Source organism: Oncorhynchus keta, chromosome 22 (assembly GCF_023373465.1).
Source record: "Oncorhynchus keta strain PuntledgeMale-10-30-2019 chromosome 22, Oket_V2, whole genome shotgun sequence".
Taxonomy (NCBI): Eukaryota; Metazoa; Chordata; class Actinopteri; order Salmoniformes; family Salmonidae; genus Oncorhynchus; species Oncorhynchus keta.
The window spans coordinates 4,975,886-4,996,456 of NC_068442.1; the positions used below are offsets into that span (position 1 = coordinate 4,975,886).

The 20,571-nt window shown below is 43.3% G+C and overlaps 1 protein-coding gene across 1 annotated transcript in view; it reads left to right on the plus strand.

Annotated features, from left to right (window-relative positions):
• The window catches only part of LOC118400720 (alpha-1,3-mannosyl-glycoprotein 4-beta-N-acetylglucosaminyltransferase C-like), a 31,101-nt gene extending 11,173 nt beyond the window's left edge, over positions 1-19,928 (plus strand). Inside the window, exons 2-4 of the mRNA XM_035797731.2 lie at positions 18,127-18,265; positions 18,356-18,491; positions 18,603-19,928. Coding sequence (XP_035653624.2) covers positions 18,137-18,265; positions 18,356-18,491; positions 18,603-19,744 — 1,407 coding nt within the window. The 5' untranslated portion in view covers positions 18,127-18,136 and the 3' untranslated portion in view covers positions 19,745-19,928. The remainder of the gene's footprint in view (positions 1-18,126; positions 18,266-18,355; positions 18,492-18,602) is intronic.
• The last annotated feature ends 643 nt before the right edge of the window (positions 19,929-20,571 follow it).

Genomic DNA, 20,571 nt, shown 5'->3' on the forward strand with positions numbered 1-20,571 from the left:
GTGGATAGCCTGTCAGTGCTACTAAACTTTGAGGATCTGGTACTGCCAGAAAAAGTTAGGATTGGGTATATGGAGTTACTATGTGTGAATATATGTTTCCGAAACCATTGCGTGGCTATAACTGTCAAAGGTTTGCGCATGTGGCAGCGTGATGTGGGTGAGAAGATGAATATGGGGAATGTGGAGACAGGGTCCAGTTAAAATGCTGTGTGGCATATATAATTCAGGGCCCTCATTTCTCAATGTTGCGTATGAACAGAAATGTTCGTAAACCATACGTGCGGTCATTTCGAAGCAAAGTGTGGGATTTATCCATTTGTACTGATACTTGAGAATGTGTGTAAATTTAGCACACCTCTGACCCTGCGTACGCACAGCACCTGTAGAAAAGTCAAACTGCTCGTGAAATACCATCCACCAAATGGAGAAAGGATTGACATACTAGACAAAATCATAAACCATGAAAGAAAAAAGATAATACATTCACAGTCTATTCATGTATTTCTTTTATAGACACTTAAGCTACTTAAAGTTCTCAGGGTGCTATTGAATTTATAAACGTGAAACCATTTAAGCCTAATTGAATAATAAAGTCAATCTGAAAGAGAGCGGAATGTAAGTTGAGGCAATTTAGTTAAACCAGTTGAATAATATTAAAAGGCAACACTGAGGCATTGTGACTTGTCCAAAATGGCAAATCTTGCATTGCTGGAGCATTATGGCACTTGCTGCATCTTGCAAGGAGCGTGTTTTCAATGAGCGTGCAGATTCTTTTGCTGAGAGCGACGCTGGGCTTATTAGTATATTTCATTTTCCAAGGCATATTCTATTGTATCTCTGCAACCAACTCTCTCCAGTATGAGTAAGGGAGACGAAATGCAGCAATGCCATCCCAGTGCATACCCAAGTCGTTTCCACCCTGCGAGATTGCGGATCGGTCTGGCATTTCACAACCAACCATGAGCCGAATATTACCTGCAGTCCTTCATGGCATTATTTCATTGACCCCACAATACATACAGTTTCCGTACACTGCTGTGCAACAGGCCAGAGGGAAAGGGGATTTCCATACCATAGCTGGATTTCCCAATGTCGCAGGAGCAAGTGACTGCACCCACATCACAATAAAAACACCATCATTTATTTTTTTATTTTTTTATTTCACCTTTATTTAACCAGGTAGGCTAGTTGAGAACAAGTTCTCATTTGCAACTGCGACCTGGCCAAGATAAAGCATAGCAGTGTGAACAGACAACACAGAGTTACACATGGAGTAAACAATTAGCAAGTCAATAACACAGTAGAAAAAAATGGGCAGTCTATATACAATGTGTGCAAAAGGCATGAGGAGGTAGGCGAATAATACAATTTTGCAGATTAACACTGGAGTGATAAATGATCAGATGGGCATGTACAGGTAGAGATATTGGTGTGCAAAAGAGCAGAAAAGTAAGTAAATAAAAACAGTATAAAAACAGTATGGGAATGAGGTAGGTGAAAAGGGTGAGCTATTTACCTATAGACTATGTACAGCTGCAGCGATCGGTTAGCTGCTCGGATAGCTGATGTTTGAAGTTGGTGAGGGAGATAAAAGTCTCCAACTTCAGCGATTTTACAATTCGTTCCAGTCACAGGCAGCAGAGTACTGGAACGAAAGGCGGACCAAATGAGGTGTTGGCTTTAGGGATGATCAGTGAGATACACCTGCTGGAGCGCGTGCTACGGATGGGTGTTGCCATCGTGACCAGTGAACTGAGATAAGGCGGAGCTTTACCTAGCATGGACTTGTAAATGACCTGGAGCCAGTGGGTCTGGCGAAATATGTAGTGAGGGCCAGCCGACTAGAGCATACAAGTCGCAGTGGTGGGTGGTATAAGGTGCTTTAGTGACAAAACGGATGGCACTGTGATAGACTGCATCCAGTTTGCTGAGTAGAGTGTTGGAAGCCATTTTGTAGATGACATCGCCGAAGTCGAGGATCGGTAGGATAGTCAGTTTTACTAGGGTAAGCTTGGCAGCGTGAGTGAAGGAGGCTTTGTTGCGGAATAGAAAGCCGACTCTGGATTTGATTTTTGATTGGAGATGTTTGATGTGAGTCTGGAAGGAGAGTTTGCAGTCTAGCCAGACACCTAGGTACTTATAGATGTCCACATATTCAAGGTTGGAACCATCCAGGGTGGTGATGCTAGTCGGGCATGCGGGTGCAGGCAGCGATCGGTTGAAAAGCATGCATTTGGTTTTACTCGCGTTTAAGAGCAGTTGGAGGCCACGGAAGGAGTGCTGTATGGCATTGAAGCTCGTTTGGAGGTTTGATAGCACAGTGTCCAATGACGGGCCGAAAGTATATAGAATGGTGTCGTCTGCGTAGAGGTGGATCAGGGAATCGCCCGCAGCAAGAGCAACATCATTGATATATACAGAGAAAAGAGTCGGCCCGAGAATTGAACCCTGTGGCACCCCCATAGAGACTGCCAGAGGACCGGACAGCATGCCCTCTGATTTGACACACTGAACTCTGTCTGCAAAGTAATTGGTGAACCAGGCAAGGCAGTCATCCGAAAAACCGAGGCTGTTGAGTCTGCCGATAAGAATTTGGTGATTGACAGAGTCAAAAGCCTTGGCGAGGTCGATGAAGACGGCTGCACAGTACTGTCTTTTATCGATGGCGGTTATGATATCATTTAGTACCTTGAGTGTGGCTGAGGTGCACCCGTGACCGGCTCGGAAACCAGATTGCACAGCGGAGAAGGTACGGTGGGATTCGAGATGGTCAGTGACCTGTTTGTTGACTTGGCTTTCGAAGACCTTAGATAGGCAGGGCAGGATGGATATAGGTCTATAGCAGTTTGGGTCCAGGGTGTCTCCTCCTTTGAAGAGGGGATGACTGCGGCAGCTTTCAATCCTTGGGGATCTCAGACGATATGAAAGAGAGGTTGAACAGGCTGGTAATAGGGGTTGCGACAATGGCGGCAGATAGTTTCAGAAATAGCGGGTCCAGATTGTCAAGCCCAGCTGATTTGTACGGGTCCAGGTTTTGCAGCTCTTTCAGAACATCTGCTATCTGGATTTGGGTAAAGGAGAACCTGGAGAGGCTTGGGTGAGGAACTACGGGGCGGAGCTGTTGGCCGAGGTTGGAGTAGCCAGGCGGAAGGCATGGCCAGCCGTTGAGAAGTGCTTATTGAAGTTTTCGATAATCATGGATTTATCGGTGGAGACCGTGTTTCCTAGCCTCATTGAACAAATTCAACTTCGTCAACAGAAAAGGTTTCCATTCTGGCAATGTGCAGGTCATCTGTGATTCACATTTGGCTTTGTTGAATGTAGCGGCCAAACGGCCAGGTGGGACACACGATTCATTCATTGTGCAGAACCGTTCAGTCGGCCTTAACCTCCAGGAAGGAGCTGTTGAGGATGGATGGCTTATTGGTAAGTGACTTGATTTTATTTGCCTCGTTAGACCTCTACCGGGAAACAATATCTGAATTGTGTTCATAACTGCAGGAGACCTGGGCTACCCATTAAAACATGGCTGATGACTCCACTCACAAACCCCTCAAACCAACAAGAGGCAAGGTACTACCAAGCCCACGCAAGCACAATAACCCCATTGGAGTGCACCATAGGCCTGCTGAAAGGGCGTTGGCTGTGTTTGTCTGGGACAGGAGGCACACTGCAATATCAGCCTAGCAAGGTTTGCCTCTGAAATTACATTACTTCAAATGCCGTTACATGAATGTAATACAATGTGCAAATTCCTTTTTAGGTTTGCTACATTGTCAAGGCTTGCAATGTGCTCCACAACATTGCAATCAAAAAATGGCATGCCACTGACTGATCCACCCAGACCCGACCCAGACCCGATGAGCCCATGCCTGACAGGGTGTGTTTGCCACCGCCTATGGCTCTGGCACTGAGGACAAGAGTCAATACCATACTACTGTTTTAGGTATCTGTTCTTCCAAATATTGTAATCAAATCGACAAGGAAAACACATTTACATTCCACCAGAATTTATTGTCTCACGTGTTTGACACAATCAACAAGTTCTTTCAATGATTGATTTCTCTCTCAGGCCGTTGCATACATCCCCCAGCTGCTGTTTGAGTCCAACAATTTATGTGTTGATCTCTTCTTGTTGTTTCAGGACTGCGTCAGTCAAAACATGTGGCGCAGCTGAAGCGCTTCGCCAAAGAGGACACCCTTCTTGTAGGCCTGGGGATGGCTGAGGGGGTCAGGCAAATCACCGACATCTGTGAAGATTTCATGTTTTGTTATATTCATTTTGTTACACACACACACCCCCATGTCTGAATATGGTTGCGAAAATAAAGCTTGACTTACCAGCAGTTGGTGTGTCTGGTATTCCTTTTCAGGGTCTGGGAGAGTGGTCTCTCCAATTATGCTGCCAATGCGCATAGCAGGCTGTTCTGCAGATGAGGCAGAATTTACCACAGCTCTAACCTGCTCCCAAGCAATATTTATTTCTCTTATTTGTCAAGCCATTGCTGAGGGCTCCAAAACGTATGGCTTGTTTTGCGTACACTTCGGTGATCAAAAATTCTATTTCTGCGTCCGAAATGTTTTTTTTTTCTTTGTCTTCTATGATTTCTCCATGTTGGCGGACAGAAATTTGGGACATTTCTTGCAGCTTTAAAGAGGTTTGTGACCATATGTGTTCATTTAGGGCGGTTCTTTATGTAAATGAGACTTCACAAGTAGTGATTAAGTCAATCTCTCCTCCACTTTGAGCCAGGAGAGATTGACATGCATATTATTAACATTAGCTATCTGTGTCATGCTGCCCTGTTCTGAGCCAATTGCAATTTTCCTAAGTCCCTTTTTGTGACACTTCTCCACATGACTGAACAGTAGTCCAGGGGCGACAAAACTAGGACCTGCCTGTAGGACCTGACTTTTTGATAGTGCTGTTAACAAGGTAGACTAGCCCTTTATTATGGACAGACTTCTCCCCATCTTTGCTACTGTTGTATCAGTATATTTTGACCATGACATTTTACAATCAAGGGTTCTGGCAACAGCCACCATCCTGCAGCTCCATTTTAGCCTTCACTGCCGAGCTGCGACGAGTCTTCAACCCCCCAGTTGGCGGACGAGAAGCGGCCAACCGACTGTTCAACACCAGCCAAGGAGACGGACCAGTGGCTGACTTCGCCATTGAGTTCCGCACCCTTGCCGTCGAGAGTGGGTGGAATATGCAGGCCCTGGTCACCGCTTTCCACCAGGGTTTGTCTAACTCCATCAAGGATGAACTGGCCCTTGAGAACACTGGCAATCAGGATTGATAATCGCCCCCGAGAACGCGTGAGACATGGCCTTTTTGACACCACCCCAGTATCCCTGTTGCCTGAGCACCCCAAGCCCCCCGAAGCCCAAGCAGATGGGATGCACACATCTGAGCTCACAGGAGCATGACAGGCGCATGAGCGCATGAGCGTAGGCTGCTGCCTCTACTGCGGAGGTCTCGGCCATCTCCGTGCCCAGAGCTGACGGGAAACGCCAGGGCTCGCCAGGACAAGGGGAGACCCTGACGAGCTGTGCAGTTACCTCCCGGCAACCCAGTCACCGTCTGTCACTACCTGCAACCCTCCACTGGGACAAACGTCAGCACAAGATTCAAGCCTTCGGTGGACTCCGGGGCAGCAGAAAATTTAATTGATCGGGACTTAGCCAGAGAATTTCAGATCACTGCGAGAAATGTCCCATTCCTCTGCAGATTCAAGGCCTCAATGGACGGCCCATTGGCTTCGGTAGGGTGGAATATCAGACCAAGCCCATTCTACTGCAGGTTGGGCTGAACCACTCAGACTATTAGTTTTGTTTTGATCACTGCTCCCGGGGAGAACTCCCTTATCCTAGGGTACCCGTGGCTAGCACTACATAACCCACAATTCTCCCGGTCCATGGGACACCTTCTAAACTAGGGTAAAGACTGCCAGACTAAATGTCAAAGACAACGTTTATCCTTAACCACTGATTCCTTGTCTGGTCTCTTCTCTGCGCCTGGGTCCAACCTCACCATGTCACACAACGGATCTGGATACTGCTTTCAAGCTAATTTATGCAGCATTAGTAAAGATGTGATCAATACATGTTGAGGATTTAATTCCTGTGATGTTTGTAACTACCCTGGTAGGTTGACTGATAATCTGAAGCTGGTTGCAGGCACTGGTTACAGTTTGAAGCTTTTTTTGAGTGGGCAGCTTGATGAAAGCTAGTCAATATTTAAATCACCTATGATATCCCATACATTATCATGCATTTCACACATGTTATCCAGATACTGACTGTACCAGTCAGGAGGAGATTGAGACTGTGGAACACGTTCTATTTCAGTGCCGGCAATATGGGAGAGAACGTGAGAGATTGTTATTAGATTTAATGAGTGATGGTTTTGAAGAGCCAAGCTCAAGAGAACTGCAAAAAAAATATTCAGGATTTAATTATGTATTTTGTTTCCTTAGGGGTAGGATTTAGACCTTCCCTGTCTCACATCCACACTTCCCTGTCTCACATCCACACTTCCCTGTCTCACATCCACACTTCCCTGTCTCACATCCACACTTCCCTGTCTCACATCCACACTTCCCTGTCTCACATCCACACTTCCCTGTCTCACATCCACACTTCCCTGTCTCACATCCACACAAGTCCAGTTAATGGTGGTAATGCCAACCGCCATATAAAATCAGCAGAAGATAAAGGTTTGATAACAAGTCTCTCCTTCCATCTGTAGCCGTGCTCTTCTGTGCTCGTCTACAAGTACTGCGCTATCATATGGGCTGCTTAATTGGCCATATGTACTGTAAGCGAAACATATGTACAGATTTCCTATATTGTCATTCAAAATCTTTCTCTCGAGCCGGCAGTTCTGGTGATAGACTACATGTACACGGACCCCGAGAGATGTATAGAGGGCACACTTGCCACTAGACGGAAAATCGCTCCATGGGCTTTGCTATCACAGGTGTGCCCACTATACATTTTATATGGACAGAAGCGGTCATGACATTTCTAGCCTTTCTCCGCTCGCTTGACAACTAATGAGATCAGATCATGGAAACTCGCGCCCGGTAGAGATATGATTCTGAAAGAAACCCACGCGTTGATTGACAAAAAACTGTAATGCCTCGAACACACCTACTGTACAGTGTCATTGCACAAAATAGTACACAGCATCATCTGGATATGTGTGCAACAAAAGCTCAAAATTCGCCTTCTGCTACCATTTCTGTCAAACCGCCTACGAATGCAATTTGATGCATATGTTCCATATGTCCAAGAATGCACCACACAGAACACACTGCAACTGCCTCTGCAACACAATGCTGCAAGGTAAACGCAAGAGTTCCATTGGAAATTAATGTATTTCTGGTGTACCAAAACGCAATAACATTTGTAGGTGTGATCGAGGGGTAATATTATTACCCAATTTGGAAAAGTAACGAGTTAATTTACTCTGTTACTCATAAGAGTGATCTGACTACTTAGCATTAGCTTTTGTAATGTATTACCCGCAACACTGTACAGGATTCCGAATATTATATTATGAAGTTATTGTTTAAGAGCATTGAAGATGCTTCTTCAGTCATCAGAACACATTTTATTTCCATCTATGCTTTTGGGGCCTGATTCAGACATAGGAAATGTATGCCTGTTAATCCCACCACAGTGTCCTATTTCAAAAAGGCTTTACGATGAAAGCATACCATGCGATGATGTTAGGTCAGCACCTAATCACAGAAAAACACAGCCATTTTTCCAGCCAAAGAGAGGAGTCACAAAAAGCAGAAATAGAGATAAAATTAATAATAATATAATAATAATAATTACCAACCTCTGATGATCTTCATCAGATGACACTCATAGGACTTCCACAATACATGTACGTTTTTTAATGAAGTTAATATTTATATCTAAACATCTCAGTTTACATTGGCACGTTATGTTAAGTAATGTTTTGCTTTCAAAACATCTGGTGATTTTGCAGAGAGCCACATCAATTTACAGAAATACTCATCATAAATGTTGATGAAAATACAAGTGTTATACATGGAATTAAAGATTGACTTCTCCTTAATTCAACCACTGTGTCAGCTTTCAAAAAAGCTTTACGGAAAAAGCACACCATGCAATAATCTGAGTACAGCGCTCAGGCACCAAAACAAGCCATACCCGCCATGTTGTGGAGTCAAAATAAGTCAGAAATAGCATTATAAATGTTCACTTACCTTTGATGATCTTCATGGCAATGCACTCCCAGGAAACCTCAGATTTCCCACTTCCTGGTTGGATTTTATCTCAGGTTGCCTGCCATATGAGTTCTGTTAAACTCACAGACATCATTCAAACAGTTTTAGAAACTTCAGAGTGTTTTCTATCCAAATATACTCATGCTATGCATATCTTAGCTTCTGGACCTGAGTAGCAGGAAGTTTACTCTAGGCACATTATTACTCATACTACCCCCCAGCCATAAGATGTTTTAAATATTGGAAGGTGAGAAAAGTTTACAGTAGGGTTTGAAAAATAGTCCTTTAAATCTACCCTACTAATCATAGAACTGTGATGACAATGGCCCACTCGCCATGAACCGTGCCACAGGCTCCAGGTTTAAACAGCTACAATGGGGCAAAACAGTATTTAGTCAGCCACCAACTGTGCAAGTTCTCCCACTTAAAAAGACGAGAGAAGCCTGTCATCATAGGTACACTTCAACTATGACAGACAAAATGAGAAAAAAAAAATCCAGAAAATCACATTGTAGGATTTTTAATGAATTTATTTGCAAATTATGGTGGAAAATAAGTATTTTGTCACCTACAAACAACCAAGATTTCTGGCTCTCACAGACCTGTAACTTCTCCTTTAAGAGGCTCCTCTGTCCTCCACTCGTTACCTGTATTAAAGGCACCTGTTTGAACTTGTTATCAGTATAAAAGACACCTGTCCACAACCTCAAACAGTCACACTCCAAACTCCACTATGGCCAAGACCAAAGAGCTGTCAAAGGACACCAGAAACAAAATTGTAGACCTGCACCAGGCTGGGAAGACTGAATCTGCAATAGGTAAGCAGCTTGGTTTGAAGAAATCAACTGTGGGAGCAATTATTAGGAAATGGAAGACATACAAGACCACTGATAATCTCCCTCGATCTGGGGCTCCACGCAAGATCTCACCCCGTGGGGTCAAAATGATCACAAGAACGGTGAGCAAGAATCCCAGAACCACATGGGGAGACCTAGTGAATGACCCGCAGAGAGCTGGGACCAAAGTAACAAAGTCTACCATCAGTAACACACTACGCCGCCAGGGACTCAAATCCTGCAGTGCCAGATGTGTCCCCCTGCTTAAGCCAGTACATGTCCAGGCCCGTCTGAAGTTTGCTAGAGAGCATTTGGATGATTCAGAAGACGATTGGGAGATGGTCATATGGTCAGATTAAACCAAAATATAACTTTTTGGTAAAAACTCAACTCGTCGTGTTTGAAGGACAAAGAATGCTGAGTTGCATCCAAAGAGCACCATACCTACTGTGAAGCATGGGGGTGGAAACATCATGCTTTGGGGCTGTTTTTCTGCAAAGGGACCAGAACGACTGATCCGTGTAAAGGAAAGAATGAATGGGGCCATGTATCGTGAGATTTTGAGTGAAAACCATCAGCAAGGGCATTGAAGATGAAACGTGGCTGGGTCTTTCAGCATGACAATGATCCCAAACACAACGCCCGGGCAACGAAGGAGTGGCTTCGTAAGAAGCATTTCAAGGTCCTGGAGTGGCCTAGCCAGTCTCCAGATCTCAACCCCATAGAAAATCTTTGGAGGGAGTTGAAAGTCCGTGTTGACCAACAACAGCCCCAAAACATCACTGCTCTAGAGGAGATCTGCATGGAGGAATGGGCCAAAATACCAGCAACAGTGTGTGAAAACCTTGTGAAGACTTACAGAAAATGTTTGACCTCTGTCATTACCAACAAAGGGTATATAACAAAGTATTGAGATAAACGTTTGTTATTGACCAAATACTTATTTTCCACCATAATTTGCAAATAAATTCATTAAAAATCCTACAATGTGATTTTCTGGATTTTTTTCCTTCTCATTTTGTCTGTCATAGTTGAAGTGTACCTATGATGAAAATTACAGGCCTCTCTCATCTTTTTAAGTGGGAGAACTTGCACAATTGGTGGCTGACTAAATACTTTTTTGCCCCACTGTATGTCTGGTCTGAGTTCCATAATGATTCAAATAAGCTACATGTCCCAAATGATTGCTCAATGTTAGCCTAATATGGTCTACTATTGCTAGCAACCCCCAGGAGCAACTACAAGGATGTGACAGAGGAAAGGAAGGTAAACGGAGTGTACTGGAATGATGCTAAATGTAGGCTACGAATTGGAGAAAACTCACTAAAGTGACAATTATGAATGTATGTGGGAATTACTGTCGGTGGCTACCGATAGTGGCTAATATTTAACATGATCCAAATGTTAAAAAAAGGGGGAAAAAGAAGAAAAGCCTGGGCATACACGTAATTAAAATATTCTAGAGCCCATAAATCATCTCGGTAGGTCCGGCACTACAGAAGCCTGTAGCTTTGGTCTCCAAATTCCATCATTGCAAATTACGAGGAAATACCACAACAATTCTGAACGGCACAGCTATTTATACTTAAAAAAACATGTTTTTCGTTTTTATTCAAATTAAAAACCAATCAAAAACCAAGCATAGCCTCCACACCCCTTAATAATGCTGTTTGTTTTTGTCCTGCCAAATGCAGAATATCAATGAAAGGTTTGACCCGTGAGACTGCTTTGCAATAAATATTAATCACCAAAGCTTTATTCAAAAATCAAGTTAGGAAGCAGCATTAGATCTTTGTCCAGCTCCTGTGAAAAGTTTGGATGTGCATAAAACCTCCATATTCTACCATAATATTATATGCCCACTGGGAGCAATTATGGTGCCTGTAACTATATTTAGACATAACCTATTTGAAACAAGGTGTTGTTTAGTTTTGATTGGAATTTGAATATAATTATTCACTCTTTTTAAGCCTTGTCAATCGTGAATTAAATCTTGCTTATTAACATAATGCAATTTACAGTAGGTCTAGCCCCTATATCAATGTTAATTCCATGTTTAACAATATATTTCCATATTGAAGCCATGCAATTGAACTTCTTACAATGTGGACTGCAAACATGTTCAACATATTTAGCAAAGATTTAGCAAAGATTGGATAGGCCTACATACATTTTTAGTTATTTATTTTGGGCTATTTAATTTAACAAACTACGAAATAACGGACTAAAATTCAATATATGCCATTACCGCCATTGCTAAGATTTACCATTTCGTTAGGTTTGCTACAATAGAGCCCAAGATGTAGATGTCACACCCCATAAGCATAACACAAGCTCCCAGGTTTACCTCAAGTCAGAATACACAACTGAGCTTCTACACTTTTTTAGGAAGCCGTGTGGCTTTTGAAGAATTAATAAGCCTGTCTTATTTGAATGTGTCAAGCGTTGCAGGCAGTCTCTAGAAGCCCCAGTTTCAAATTATCTTGACAGTGCCTTTGATGATCACTGCTAACATAGGCAAGAGGGAGCGAAGCATCTGACAATGCAGAGAGAGCCAGTGGAGACCAACTCTACTGATCCTGACTGAGCTTTATTGTCTGGCCTCTCTCCAGCATCGCACCTTTGGCTTCGCTGGAATTATGTACGACTGACTCATAGCATTCATGCGCACATTCTCTGGAGTCATTACCGACTGAGATATGTGGGAGGAAATGCTACACGGGCTGTAACTCCTACGTGCCAGCTTTAGTGAATCACAGACAGTTCAGATGTGATTTCTAAATGGGAAAAGAAAACAGGTTCTAGACAGTCTACATGTTGTTACTTCCGGGGGAATGGACCCCCATCCCCGGTCCATTTTCTGTGGTCTGGCCTCAGGTGTGCCAGAGCTGAACCTTCAGTGATGCTTTTATTCGTCCGAGTGCTGTTGTTTTAAACAGGGTGAAACTGTGCTTGAATCTTTGAGAAGATTTACACAGTATTTAATCACATAACCTGTTGACGAATGCAAAAGAGCTGAAATTGCAGAGCAGTGTGCAAGTTATCGAACGGAAGAACACAATTAGAATGGATTTGGTGAGAACAGGGAAGAGACCTTCCAACCGCCTGCAGTGAATTTGTGATCCAGCAGTCTTTGAGGAAATGTCGGTGGCAGAACCGGCCTCTCATTACTCTGCCAGACAGACAGGCCTGCAGAGGAGCAGATCGGAAACTAGACAGACATCAGGCTGTATTAAGATTCAGCCTCTCCTCAATGCCCCCCAACAGACAGTTGGGTTGAAGAGAGAGGGATTCTTGTTTAGTGAGAATTCCGTCTGGGTATGTGACACCGACCATAATATAATGACTCAGGTTAGTTGAGTCCGGCTGTTCAGTGGCATTTTAGTTCGTTGTTGGCGGTGTCGTTGTGGCAAAGTTTAAACTTGCCTCATCATCCACTGCAGAACTTTCTGCATGTAGTCCTTGTGGAATGAACAGTGATTGGATTTCCACACTTATTTCCACCCAAGCTGTGTTTGTGACATTGTTAGTTATGTGGATATAGGACAAGTACCAGGGGGAATAACACACCTTCATCAGTGTTCGTCTTTGATGACAGAGTGTCACCGATAACTGCTGCTGGATCATGTAAGCTGCCTGACGTACTCTGCTCCTGATCCTGAACCCAACTCAGACACCTTCCTTCACATCCCTCAGCCTGTCATTCTGACAGTTCCTAGGTTTCCTGGAAAGATGACATTTTCACTCATCGTGTCGGTTGAGCCACTAAGTGTCACGTTGGTTTATATTACTACGCTGCCCTGCAGCCTCTAACTACAGCTCCATTAGAGGGTTTGTGTCTGGTGTCATTGAAGCCCCCCTGTGTCATTAATCGACACTGTCTGTTGCGAACAGTTGTTAATACAATTGTGTTGATCAGTCATTATAATTGTTTTCCTTTGCCTCACTGAGACCTGCAGGACCCTCTGATGTTACCACACCGTTACACCGGCGGTCACTATGGAGACCAACATCTAATCGAGGCCTGTATATTGCATCTTTCAATCTTCTCCTATTATCTCCTGAAAGACTCCTGAAAGACTGTAGTGTTTTGTATTGGTGCTCTTTGGGTTGTAAACACAATTTGACTACTGGATTGTGTCAGGGAGGGAAGTGATGCTAGGCTTGTGAATACAGATTTGACATGGATAGGGCAAATTGCTCAACGTGTCAGGGTTCACATCAATGTAAATCTGCTGGAGTTAGCAAAATACCATATTCGTCTGTAATAATCCGCAATACTATCCTACCTACTAACGCGCTTTCCCGTTGTGTGTCTACAACCATTCTCTCACATGTAATATACATTTGAAATCAAAATAACTGCTTCTTCTGACACTCTGATATCATCACTATTCTCTTCTTGGCATTTGTGCAACAACACATCACATTGTCATGTCTCCAGAATGATCTATGGCAAGTGTGGTCCCTCAGGGCATTGTTGACTTGTCACAAAGGGCCATTCGTTATTGGAAATATAACTCAGAATAGCTGGAAAGTTCCCAATACTGCCCTGGTGCGCCTGTCACAGCCGTCAAAAGAAGTGGACCAAAGTGCAGCGTGGTGAGCGTACATTTTCCTTCATTGTGGAATGACGCCAACAAAACAAGAAACAAGATAAACAACCGTGACGGTTACGAGGGCTAAGTGCCACTGACACAAGTCAACTTCCCCCAATCACAGGTGGGAAAAAGGGCTGCCTAAGTATGATTCCCAATCAGAGACAACGATAGACAGCTGTCCCTGATTGTGAACCATACCCTTCCAAAACATAGAAATATAAATCATAGAAATAAATAACATAGAATTCCCACCCAAATCACACCCTGACCAAACCAAATAGAGACATAAAAAGGCTCTCTATGGTCAGGGTGTGACAGCGCCGCTGATTTGAAAGTCATCACATGCTGGGTAAGTATCATCACATTCCACAGCCTGATGGCCCAGGGTCTCAAGCAACTGGAATAATAATGCAATAATAAGGGAATTGATTATATCTGCGCTGGGGACCAGATTGAACAGTGACCTCAGTCAAATACGTTGTGTGTAGTGTACTGCCCCCCCCTCCCACTGGTCCACTAGTTCTAGAACTAGCATCTAAATGACAGAATAATGTCAAGAAAAATGTCAAGTGTCAAGGGATCAGCCCTAGGAACTGACAGTTGATCTATTGTCAAATATCAACAGCTGCACTGGAAACATTCAGGTGGAATAACATTATCAGAACATACATACAGTACCAGTCAAAAGTTTAGATACACCTACTCATTCAAGGGTTTTTCTTAAATTTTGACCTTGATCACAGCTTTGCACACTCTTGGCATTATCTCAACCAGCTTCACTTGGAAGGCTTTTCCAACAGTCTTGAAGGAGTTCCCACATATGCTGAGCACTGGTTAGCTGCATTTCCTTCACTCTGTGGTCAAACTCATCCCAAACCATCTCAATTGGTCGGGTCATTGGGTAGGTCAGGTCATCTGATGCAACACTCCATTACTCTCCTTCTTGGTCAAATAGCCCTTACACAGCCTGGAGGTGTGTTGGGTCATTGTCCTGTTGAAAACAAATGATAGTCCCACTATGCGCAAACCAGATGAGATGGCATATCGCTGCAGAAAGTTGTGGTAGCCATCCTGGTTAAGTGTGCCTACAATTCTAAATAAATCACAGACAGTGTTACCAGCCAAGCACCCCCACACCATCACACCTCCTCCTCCATGCTTCATGGTGGGAAACACACATGCGGAGATCATCTGTTCACCTACCCTGCGTCTAACAAAAAGACATAGCAGTTGGAACCATTTATTTGGGCTGCTATCTGAGGTGCAGTTAACTCTAATAAACGTATCCTCTGCACCCGAGGTAACTCTGGGTCTTCCTTTCCTGTGGTGGTCCTCATGAGAGCCAGTTTCATCATAGCGTTTGATGGTTTTTCCGGATTGACTGTCCTTCATGTCTTAAAGTGATGATGGACTGTCGTTTCTCTTTGATTATTTGAGCCGTCCTCGCCATAATTATGGACTTGGTCTTTTACCAAACAGGGCTATCTTCTGTATACCACCCCTACCTTGTCAGAACACAAATGATTGACTCAAACGCATTAAGGAAAGAAATTCCACAAATTAACATTTAACAAGGCACACCTGTTAATTGAAATGCATTTCAGGTGACTACCTCATGAAGCTGGTTGAAAGAATGCCAAGAGTGTGCAAAGCTGTCAACAAGGCAAAGAGTGGCTACTTTGAAGAATCTCAAATATAAAATGTATTTTTATTTGATTAACACTTTTTGGTTACTACATGTTTCAATATGTGTTATTTCATAGTTTTGATGTCTTCACTATTATTCTACAATGTAGAAAATAGTAAAAATAAAGCAAAATCCTGGAATGAATAGGTGTCCAAACTTTTGACTGGTACTGTACATATTGGCCAGCCAATCTCAGCTTCATTTCCAGTTCCTCATACCAGTGTGCATTTCATCATCTTTGTTATCTCAATAGTCATTCCTATTATTATTAGTGACATATGGAAGCTTTCCCTGAGACACAATAACACAAAATGACATGTCCCCTAACACCCCTAACCCAGATCATCGATTTCTCCTTCCGCCAGCTGAGCTTTGACAGCCCACACAAACAAGAGTAGAGAAAGAGCAGGCCAGGCTCAGTGCCCATCATCACTCATCCTGAACACAAGGAAATAATCGGCCATGCATTTCCAATCTGAGACGGTAATAAAACAAAGTGACAAAATGGACGCTACCACAGTCACAGCCCAGCAGCACCGAGGACACTCAATCACAGCACCGCAACCACTTTCAGCATCACTGCCATTAGAATGTGGTGAGATGAAAGGGGAGAGATGTGGACATTTTGATGAACCACAGCTAAGTGAATACGTGACTTGTGGACAGCATGATCCTATTTCATGATCATACAGTACGTCGAATATCACAGGCTATGGATAGTATATGTCATCGTCCTTCCAATAAAAGCCCTCTTATATCAAGGAGCTGAGTGGGTTGGAACTAGCAGCCTTCTTCCTTGATTAATATGTCAGAGAACTAGCAGCCTTCTTCCTTGATTAATATGTCGGAGAACTAGCAGCCTTCTTCCTTGATTAATATGTCGGAGAACTAGCAGCCTTCTTCCTTGATTAATATGTCGGAGAACTAGCAGCCTTCTTCCTTGATTAATATGTCGGAGAACTAGCAGCCTTCTTCCTTGATTAATATGTCGGAGAACTAGCAGCCTTCTTCCTTGATTAATATGTCGGAGAACTAGCAGCCTTCTTCCTTGATTAATATGTCGGAGAACTAGCAGCCTTCTTCCTTGATTAATATGTCGGAGAACTAGCAGCCTTCTTCCTTGATTAATAAGTAAACAGTCGAAAAATGTCCAGTCACAGCAGAATTGTTTTCTTCTGAAAGCAATGCTGTTTAAGTTGATGATAACCCAACTCATTGACCTCAGCACTTAAGAGTTTTACACTTGTCTTGGCATCTTTCGATAAAAGGTGAAATAAAAAAAATTAAAAACTACCATAACCTACAGTAGCTCAAATCAAATCAAATGTATTTATATAGCCCTTCGTACATCAGCTGATATCTCAAAGTGCTGTACAGAAACCCAGCCTAAAATCCCAAACAGCAAGCAATGCAGGTGTAGAAGCACGAAATATAGCCACTTATCTAACAACATCGATGATGTTTACAAAATACATTGATTGCTTCGAGCATATTGAATGCAATATTTTCTCTTAATCTTTTTACAGTCTCAGCTCTGTTGCCTGTATCCCATGTAATTTGTGCCACGCCCTGACCTTAGAGAGCCTTTTTATGTCTCTTTTTAGTTTGGTCAGGGTGTGATTTTATGTCCTTTATTTCTCTGATTTGTGTTTCTATGTGTTGGCCGGGTATGGTGCTCAATCAGGGACAGCTGTCTATCATTGTCTCTGATTGGGAATCATACTTAGGTAGCCCTTTTCCCCTCCTTTCAGTGTGGGCAGATAACTTTGTTTGTGGCACTTAGCCCTGTAAGCTTTGTTGTACAGCATACCCGCTTATTAAAATGGCGTCTCATTAGCCACATTGAGCTGCCGTTTCACATACGATTAAATTGCTTTTTATCATTCTGTGTTGCAAATGGATTCACTGCAACAGTGTACTTTTACAGGAAGCTTGGAAATGGTTAGGAAATTAGCCTAAAGTGGATCTCGGCTGGTGTGCATGCACACGCTGAATTCTAAACACGAGCTTCCGCTCCGAGGCAAGAGAGGCCAGTTAGTTGTCTGTAAGGAATATATTCACCTCTTCAATATTATGTTTTTCATAGGCAGAGTACGATCTCTCTCTCTCTCTCTCTCTCTCTAAGTGGCTCTCTCTCTCTGTGCTGCATGGAAAATATATGTTCCTATTCAATAAGGCTGTTTCCAGAATGTTATCTGGTATTTACTTTGTAAGGTCAGAGAGAAACATGAAAAGCTTTGCTGTTCCATCAGTGGTGAGAATAATGAAGACGGGAGGAGTGAGAAATGATTGTGTGAGCGAGCCTCTCCCAGGCCTTTCTCAGCATTTAGCACTTTGACCCAGGTTAGCGCTCCACCAGAGGCTCACTGGGGAGGGCTGGAGATGGAGGGCCGTATTCTGCAACACACCGTATAAGTATGTGTATGGTTCAGTGCCCATCACACACAGCCGTGCAGGTACACACACACACACACACACACACACACACACACACACACACACACACACACACACACACACACACACGTGCATTTCATATATATACATTTCATATGCATACTGCTGACTTCAAACAAGCATATCAACAAACCCATGGCACAGGCAGTTCTGTACAGTATAGTTCTGTACATTCGACAATACTGGATTGATATCAATATCGCCTACCTACATCGTAAGCAGATAATGATGATAATAATTTGTTCAAACCTTTTTCTTTTCTATCCTACCTAAAGTGTCTCCATCATGAGGCTGGTGTGGAAGTCCCTGGACAAGATGAGGTGTTTCCGTAAACGCTCCACCATCCCCTTCCTGGGGCTCCTGATCACATGTCTTCTGTTCTTCAACCTGTACATGGAGGATGGATACGTCTTGGTAGGTTATTATTGGCCGTCTCTGGATCTTCCTTCCTATGACATCATATTTGTATTTTACATTTGAGTAAAAATATAGTCATTTTTTTAGGAGGCGGGTAAAAGACAGCTGATGCATCCTTCCAACTCTGAGAGATATGTTCACACCTTTAGAGAGCTCACGAATTTCTCTGGAACCATAAACGTCACATACCGTTACCTCGCTGGGAATCCACTGCCCCGGAAAAGTAAATATACCTTTTATTTTAGATATGTAGAGATACACATATTATCCTGAAACTCAATGATTAGTTCAAAAATAATTTCATTTGGAATCATATCAATGTTTGTGTTTACAGAATATCTAACCATTGGGTTGTCATCTGTGAAAAGAAAAAAAGGGAATTACCTCATGGAGACGATCAAATCCATTTTTGACCAGTCCAGTTATGAGGAACTGAAAGAGATTGTGGTGGTGGTTCACCTGGCAGACTTTGACCTGGCCTGGTGTGAAAAGCTGGTGCAGGACATCTCCAGGAAGTTTGCCCACCACATCATCGCTGGGCATCTCCTGGTGATCCATGCCCCTGAGGAGTACTACCCATCACTGGATGGGCTGAAAAGGAACTACGACGACCCAGAGGACAGGGTACGCTTCCGCTCCAAGCAGAACGTGGACTACGCCTTCCTTCTCAACTTCTGCACCAACCTTTCAGATTTTTACATGATGCTGGAGGACGATGTGCTCTGCTCACGGAACTTCTTAACATCCCTGAAGAAGGTGGTCACCTCCAGGGAAGGCTCCTACTGGGTGATGCTGGAATTCTCCAAGCTTGGCTACATAGGGAAGCTCTACCAATCAAGAGACCTTCCGCGCCTGGCCCACTTCCTGCTCATGTTCTACCAGGAGATGCCTTGCGACTGGCTCCTTATTCACTTCCGGGGCCTGTTGGCCCAGAAAAATGTGATCCGCTTCAAGCCCTCTCTGTTCCAGCACATGGGCTACTACTCCTCATATAAGGGAGCAGAGAACAAGTTGAAGGATGATGACTTTGAAGAGGACTCTATTGATATCCCTGACAACCCTCCTGCCAGCCTGTACACTAACATTAATGTATTTGAAAACTATGACGCCACCAAGGCTTATAGCAATGTGGACGAATACTTTTGGGGGAAACCCCCCTCTACTGGAGACTTCTTTGTCATTGTCTTTCACGAACCAAGCAATATTAGCAATATCAACATCTTGACAGGAACGGACGATCGTCAGAATGATATCCTGCACCATGGAGCTCTGGAAGTAGGAGAGAAGCTGGTGGGGACAAAGAGAGGAAGGCAATGTTCTTCCTACATCACGTTAGGGGAGTTTAAAAATGGCAACATTGACGTTCAAGACGTGGACCACAAGATTGCCTTTGCCATCCAGTGTGTTCGTATTGTGGTGACTGCCAGTCAGAATGAATGGCTGATTATTAGGAAAATAAGTCTGTGGACGACATAGTTGGCACTCAGAGGGCCCATACTATCTGGACTAAAGTGTTGTATTCATTTATATATATTGATTATATTGGATGCTCTATGGTTTATATTCCTTTATACTTTGCATACAGTAGCCTACATTTTTTAGAATCTGAAACAATTAGACTATTAGGTTGTCAACATTGTATGTTTTTCATAAAATAAAATGCAGACAATTGTGTTTGGGTTTCTAAAAGAGAAGTTATCAAATATGTGTTTTTTACAGGTTTACAGAAAATACACTCATGTATTTCCTTAAATAGCAACAATTCTACAGAGACAAGTGTTAAAGGATGACTGTGATACTTTTCAAGTGGAGAACGTAACACTTGCTTTTCCTCTTCCGAGGCACTGTCATTCTCTATGAATGACCAACAAAATGACCAAAAAAACTAAATCTTCTCAGGAAAGGAAAGGTGAGTTTAGACAAATAGTTCTACAGAATGTGCAACAACTTTGCGAAGCACATGATGCAGTTGTTCGACCAATGTTCATTTGTGCGGCATTGGTTTCTGCTTAAGCAATGAGAGGAGAGGAGTGCCCCCTGCTGGATCTTCAAAATCACTTCCAGCACTACAGTATCTGGTCAGAGAGGAGTAGACGGAACAAGATGCCCAACTCCCCCCTCACTTCCTTTCCACCTGAACCATTTCCGCCTGAACCATGCTGATAGTTGTTCATGTTGGTTGTTGACCAGCAGGCATGCCACAGTGAACAGTTGATTCATGGTATCTGAGAGGTACAGGGGGAGCACTGTCTCAAAAAAGCTTGTGGTCTTTGACTCTCCGCATGGTCCACTCTGCCATTCCC